This window comes from Crocodylus porosus, unplaced genomic scaffold (assembly GCF_001723895.1).
Source record: "Crocodylus porosus isolate Cpor-Errol unplaced genomic scaffold, CroPor_comp1, whole genome shotgun sequence".
NCBI classification, from domain to species: Eukaryota; Metazoa; Chordata; order Crocodylia; family Crocodylidae; genus Crocodylus; species Crocodylus porosus.
The window spans coordinates 24,308,336-24,315,719 of record NW_017728910.1 but is presented as its reverse complement, the minus strand read 5'-3'; the positions used below and the strand labels follow the sequence as shown (position 1 = coordinate 24,315,719).

General features: G+C 42.7%; 1 protein-coding gene across 1 annotated transcript in view; it reads left to right on the top strand.

Moving 5' to 3' along the window:
- Positions 1-7,384, top strand: part of PSMD1 (proteasome 26S subunit, non-ATPase 1) — a 111,303-nt gene that overhangs the window by 6,268 nt on the left and 97,651 nt on the right. The window contains exons 6-10 of the mRNA XM_019532870.1: positions 478-621; positions 1,555-1,781; positions 3,173-3,233; positions 5,443-5,571; positions 6,833-6,921. Of these exons, the coding sequence (XP_019388415.1) occupies positions 478-621; positions 1,555-1,781; positions 3,173-3,233; positions 5,443-5,571; positions 6,833-6,921 (650 nt within the window). The remainder of the gene's footprint in view (positions 1-477; positions 622-1,554; positions 1,782-3,172; positions 3,234-5,442; positions 5,572-6,832; positions 6,922-7,384) is intronic.

Below are 7,384 nucleotides of genomic sequence, written 5' to 3'. Positions count from 1 at the left end.
TTTCCTGCCAAGGCAGGGGGTCGGACTAGATGATCTACCTAGGTCCCTTCCGACTCTAGCTACTATGAAACTATGAAACTATGAATTAACTAAGGCGATGCGATTGATGTAAAGCTGTGCCATGCTTTTCTTTGGGTCAATTAAAAACACAAAGTTTATTGGGAAGAGGTGTTTTTTACCTTGTTATGAGGCTTCTGCTTTTTTTTTGTTTGGTGTTTGAAGGGGCCCGTAGCGTGCATACAATGATGAATACACATTGCACACCTAACAGTTTATTTTAAGTACTAGTAGAATTGTGTTTTCAACCTATTTTGGAAACTTCTTTCCTGACTGTTGCATTTGATCTGTGAGTTTCTGTGATGGAAATAAGAGGCACATTCTAAAGTCACATATGCGTATCTTTGTCAGCATAAAGAAAAGTTCATTAAAAGTATGGATGGTTTTATTCCTTAATTTCTTTCTTTGATTTTGTTTCAGAATGATGTTCCTGGGATGCTGGCATATAGTTTAAAGCTCTGCATGTCTTTAATGCAAAATAAGCAATTCCGTAACAAAGTGCTCAGAGTTCTGGTTAAAATTTACATGAACTTGGAAAAACCTGACTTCATCAATGTGTGCCAGGTAATCCTGAGTGATGCTGCTGTTTGTAAATGCTTTGCTTGATTTAAAAACATCCAGATAACTTGATTCCTACCTGGGCTTTGGAATCAAACAAAGAAATACCATTCCTTCTGTGTGCAGCTTCAATATGTATTAAATTTGAGCTAGTTTAGATATTAAACTAGTATTTAGTCTTCAAGGTTACTAACCTTCTAATTAACATATTTTATGTTTGTTGTATTTCTGGACGGGAAACTTGTTCTAAAACAACATAAGCTAGAAAATTATGATTACCAATTCGAGGCTGTGTAGGGAATTAATCAGTGGTTCCCTAACTCTGAATCTTAAAAGGATTAAATATTTTTTTTTTCTTTTATCCAGAAAATAAATATTGTTTTTCAGGAAGTTGTTCTTAGTAATATTTCGGCTGGGTATTCAGATGCCAGATGATGTTGCCATGCGTTTGGCCATCACGCCATACTCTAGGTGTGGGACTCTTAAGAACTTCATACTTGTTCCATTTTAACTTAGACAGCTCTCTAGAGAGATGGATCATACTTTTACGAAGTGATAGATGTCGTCTGATAACATCTTGTTCTTAAATTAATCTGAGATAATGTCATCCTACACCCTCATTTCAGCAATGTAATAAGGGAAAACTGTGGACCTCAAAAGAGAAATTATGTATAGAAAGAACTTTTAATTCTTGTCTTGTGTTCTTTATAATTCTCACCTTGGCCTCATTTAAAGTTCGCTTACGGAAACTGTTTGAAAATTATTAGTATCTGTTATGGGAGGGGGAATTCTTCACTCTGGCCTCCCATTAGAGGAGTGTCAGCATGCAAGAAAGAAAAGAGACACAAGAGAGGATCTCTGGAGCCTACTCTTCCATTCTGCAATATAAGCCATCTTTTCTAATCTTTTTGTTTCATTCCTCTCCCTCTTGCCCCTTAGTGCCTGATATTTCTGGATGACCCTCAGGCTGTGAGTGACATCCTGGAAAAGCTGGTGAAGGAAGACAACCTTCTCATGGCTTACCAGATTTGCTTTGATCTGTATGAAAGTGCAAGCCAGCAGTTCTTGTCTTCTGTAATCCAGAATCTCCGTACTGTCGGCGCCCCCATTGCCTCGGTGCCTGGATCAACCAACACGGGAACTGTACCTGGATCTGAGAAGGACAGGTGTGGGCATTGGCTTGAGCAGAAATATCACTGTTCAGTTAAAATATAACTCGTAGGGAGTCTTCTGTTGTAAACACAGAGGAATGTTTTAAGAGTGTGTGTAAATATGATGTGCCCTTTGTAGTAGAAGAGAACAAAGAAACAGAGGCATGTTCAGGTTGATGCCTGTCACAGCTAGGTTCTGTTTCCTAACCCTGTTATGGAATCTGATTAAATGATTTTGTGGGCATATGTGGATTAGGGACTGGCAATAGTAAACAAAGCCTTTCTGTTTGATGAAGGTTGCCTGGTCAAATCCAGCCTAGCTTTATTAAGAGGAGGTTCCCACTGCTGATTGTTGTCCAGTAGTCTATATTCCAAGGTCTTAGCTGCCAGATGTCTGTATAATATAAGCCATCTCTGTAATTGGAATCATTTGACCCCTTCTTTCCTCTCCCCTCTTTGGCCTCACAGAAAATCAGTACAGGTCTGGAACTACCTTCTTATCCCTCTGTGGGCCCCTCCAAGTTAAATTCCTGGCCTGTGGGCAGAGCATTATAGAGACAATTTACACTGCTCTTTATCTTCCATTAGCTTGGAAGCCGTCAGTCTGGCACATGAAATGGTGACTGCATCTGTGCAAATAACATAATGGGGACTCTGGTCCTATAAAGGCTTGCAGAAATGAGGCACCTTTTTATCTTTCCGAGTCAGTGATGCAAGTTTAGAAGTAGGTGTTTCCTGTTGTAATGCACTGCAGTAAGCATACTTACTGAGCCATTCATAAATGGGCCTGCATAGTGCTTCATATTATGCAAATTTCTTTGAGCATTATGCGGGTCACTAGGAAACAGTCCTCTTCTGTGGGCCTTGGAAAATCAGGTTTTAATTGCTTCGAAAGAAATTGGCCAAAGTCCTGTCTCCATCTCCTGTAGCACTGGCAGAGCCTTGTGCTTTGTGGGGTGCCGTTGCTGAGAGACACTTATGCTGTTCCAGCTTCCTTTTAGTGCCCAGTGTGTAGCTTCAATGAAAAGTATGGATGGCACTTAAAGTGTCTGGCAGGGATGGTACCCCCCACTGGGAGATGGAGAAAGCTGTTGCAGCAGCTGGTATAAAGATGTGCTCAGAGCAATGGGAATCTGTGCAGTGACTGGTCTTGGGATGTAGTGAGAAATGGAAGGTTTCCCACTCCTGTAGAAGCATGTCAGGCTCTTGTCTCAGCAACAGCTCAATAGCTGTGATTTCCCTTTCTTCACTGTGTCTCTCCTTATTCATGGTGCACCAAAGGCTCTTGAGAGGGGATGAACTACCTTGTCATATCAACTTCCCAGCTCACTTCAGTGCAGTGAAAGTGTTTGGCCAGTGATGAGATGTGAACTTGATTGCATCTTTTTTTTTTTTTTTAATTGCAGTGATGCTATGGAGGCAGAAGAGAAGCCAGGTAGCTCTTGTGCTGGGAAGTCTGCAGACGCTGTAAGTCCTGCTGTGCAATATCATATATACTGTATTTAGCTGCACGTCCATGCTTTGCCTAGATACCCCCATGTACCTGAATCTGGGTGCAGTGACCTCTTGAAGGTGCTGGGCTTAGCACACCGTGTTTAAAATATCTTCCTGCTGAGAGATCGGTTGGAAGCCAGGAATTGGGCAGGGTCTAAATTTGTAGGTCGGTTGAAAGGCCAGGAGACAGCTCAGTTAGGGCGCTTATACACAAGCGCAGCAGCTGCTCTGATGCACTGGGATTCCAGCGCATTGGAGCAGACAGGATTAACTGAATCTGCTGGAACATGGCAATTGCCATATTCCAGCAGTCTCCTGCATCTCGTGTATGTGACTTAGAAATGACAGCAGGGGCAGCTTGTTGAACAAGCTTTACCTCAAATACCCCTGCCGCTATTTTTAAGTTTGGGGACACTGATGCACAAAACATTGCGGCGCTTTAATTAGAGCAGCTCTCGGAGCCACTCTAATTAAAGCACTGCCCCTCCCACCCCTGGAGGGAGTATAAATGTGCTCTTAGAGACATGAGGGAAGCTGGGCTGGAGTGGGCTGGCTTATCTGTTTGATTTATTTCAGACTCTGTGGGTGCTTCTACATGAGATTCTTAATGTGCAGAAGACTAATTCTACTGCACATTAGCGCAGTGGGCAAAACCCATGCTAATGCCCTAATGCACAGTAGAATAAATCTACTGTGCATTAACATCACCACCAAAAACCCGTTCAACTGCGCTAATGTGCAGTAGTGCTGATTGCGGCGTGTTAAGTTAGTACCTGTCATTACAGTTACTAAACTTAATGTGCCATAATTGTGGTAATGAACGTGTAGCCACACCCTGTTAGCATTAAAAATAAATCCATCCTAGAAAGAAGGAGAGATGAGTGTAGCACAAACCTTGTCAGTTTAACTGTGAATGAAACATGATTAAAGTTACCAGGATTTTGCTCATGAGTATCCCTATAAGAACATGCAGATATATAACATTTACTCTTACGATGAGGGCAAAAATGCTAAACAGAGCTGGGGATAAAACTCCAGTCATGGCTGTGACCACTCCTATCATGTACACATGCAAACAACTCATGAGAATTGTGGAGATAATCTTGTAGATCTTTAGAAAGGGATGAATTCTGTTCAGTTCATTGTAAGCAGAGAGACTTGCTTGAAACCAGGTTCGGGCAAAGAAACAAAGCAGTAAGATTCGTAGCTCCTCAGAAAACCTGTGGGCAGCATCCTCCAAGGGGGATAGCATTTTGGATTAGTTTCTGCTGGGTGAATGCCATGGCTGGTGCCAAGGGGCAGGCATGCAGAAATGATCCTGGTGACCTGGAGCATTCTAGTGCTCTAATTGCCCTAGCTGGGAGTGCAAGCCAAAAAGAAATAACTAAGGAGATTAGTTAAAGGACTAACCTCAGCAGGTCTTTTACATAACGTCACTACAAAGGGACTTAATGTGCTTTCCCCACCCCCTGCAGGAGTGCCAAGCTTAGGCTGACATTACAGGAGTTATCAAAGGGCTCAGGTTGGTTCAGCAGAGCATTGGGAGCATGTAGATAAAGTGGCGACTAGCCAGGTGTTTGAAAAGCCCTAAGACTGATCCATGTCCTTCCCAGCCATTGTAGACCCCAGCAGCGTGGTTCCAGCACATCTCTGTTGAATTGATTTGCTCTCCCAATCCCCAAGCTGTCATGGTCACCTTGCAACTGCTCATCCATGGCATCACCATATGTTTCAAGCATCGTTGCTGAGTCCTTCCTCACTATAATCCCTAAGGAAACACAAGTGTAGTGTTCATATATATGACTGCTTTTTGTGGAAGGGTTTCTTGTTCACTAGGTGCAAGAGACCAAACGAAGCAGCAGATGAGCACCAAATATCAAAGAAGCAGGTGTGATTGGAATGATTTATTTCTACCATAAGGGATGCATTGTTCTTATAGTCTCTGCCCTTCACTCTCCATACCTCATCCCTGGAAATACTCTCATTGGAGTGACCAGGACTTGTGAGAATCTTTATTGCCTTTTTAACCCCAGACCTGCTGGTCTCTGAATGGTCAGCTGTAACTGTGCACTTGAACATGCACAGGGTGTTCTAATTGTGCACTTGAGCTGGCAGTCTCATGGGATCACTGCAGGGATTCTTATGACCTGTCTTTTTTTAATTCTTTTCTTTGTGCATGAAGAACCCTGAGCCCAAGGACCAGATCTCCAAAATGATTAAAATTTTAAGTGGTGAAATGGCTATTGAGTTGCATCTGCAGTTTTTAATACGAAACAACAACACTGACCTCATGATTCTCAAAAACACAAAGGTAAGTGGCCTTAGATTGCCGTCTGCTACTGGGATTGTCAAAAGTTTTCTGGTGTGCATCTGTTTCCACAATCTCTTTTTGAAGCATTAGGTTTAAGCAAAGCCTGAGTGTGTCTGGGAGGATTCCCTCTTTCCAAGGTTCCTTGTTCATGGCTGGCCTAGTATAACAGTCCCAATATGTTCATTCTAAAAATCAAATCTCCTAGCTCAGTGAGGGTTATTTGTCTCGCTGTCTGGCCATGAGTCCATCAAAGTGGCCAGTGCAATTCTGAGGTGTGTCTAGAGGCCACCTTTCCACGTACCCGAAGGAGGAAAACAAAACCAAGGAGTTGCAGTATTACAAGCCAAGAAATAGACTGAATGTGTTAGTGGCCACAAGCAACGTCTTACTATGAAGTTACTAGTGTGAGGCATTTGCATGTGCTAAATTTTATGTGTAAAGTTAGTGCAGCACTTAAGAGCCTGACAAACTGGCATCTAATGCCTTTGCTGCTGCAAACCCTATCCCTGCTGTACCTTAAGCCTAGTGACTATTATAAACCCCAGAAGAGAGTTTGTCTGGATTTTAAATATGCTCCCTATCCTCAGCAGGCTGCATGAGACATTTACCTGCTTAGAGCAAGTATACATCAGCATGCTGTTTTTCAAATGCTTGGGAAATTTCCCTCTGCTGATAGAGCCTCTTCCTGCTGATTCTGTGGTTCCTTCCAGGGAAGGCTTGAAATAGTTGTTAGAAGCAATGGATAAATGACTTGGGGCTGCTGGGCATTTAAAAGAAGATATCTTTCTCCATTCATGCTGCTGTTTTGCTTCAGTTTATTCTGCAGAAATTTATATAAAGGACTCATGAGCACAAGAAATGGGTTTGACATCAGGCCAGAGTGTCTTAGCAAGCAGTGCATCCTCATTAGAGTGAGGTCATTTATAGATTCATACATTATAGTCAGAAGGGACCATAATGGATCATTGTGTCTGACCCCCTGCCCCTGGCAGGAAAAAGGACCAAGGTCAGATGACCCCAACCAGGTGACTATCAAGCCTCCTCTTGAAGACGGCAGAGGCATGATCTTTATTGTGCAATTTAAACACCCTGAATTAGTTGTGACCCATCTTTCTGAGGCAAAGCCAAGTAAGCAGAACTGTGTGCCTAAAGCAGCGCACATGTACTCAATCATCTGTATGGTACCAAGCAGTCTGAATTGAGCAGACCTGGGTGCATGTTTCTTGCTGCTTGGTGATACCAGTCTGTTTTGCTCTTCCAGGATGCAGTCCGGAACTCCGTGTGTCACACAGCAACGGTTATAGCAAACTCCTTTATGCACTGTGGGACAACCAGTGACCAGTTCCTTAGGTAAATACGTTGTAAAGAAATCCAGGTAACTTTGAGAGGTACTAGAATACTTTATATGTCACCTGTCCTCCAAAAGGCAAGGGCAGAGAAGAATAAGGGTGATCAAGTGAATTACAAAAGACTCCTGTATGAAGAGAGAGGGGAAGACGGCAAGTTGTTTCCCCTGGAAAGGAGACAAGAGCGAGTGTGATGAAAGTAAATAAGATGAACAGTATAGAGAAAGGCCCAGAGCTGCATAGAAACGAGCTATAGAGTTGTTACACATTTTCTAGCACTGACTTTGTAGCTGGCTGGCTCTCTTTATAGCTTGATACTTATTTTTATGTTGTAATAATTACTTTGCATGTGTGGCCAATCTAAATTTACTATAGTTTCATAGTTTGTAGGGTCGGAAGGGACCTGAGCAGATCATCTAGTCTGACCCCCTGCCATGGCAGGAAAGAATACTGGGGTCAAATGACCC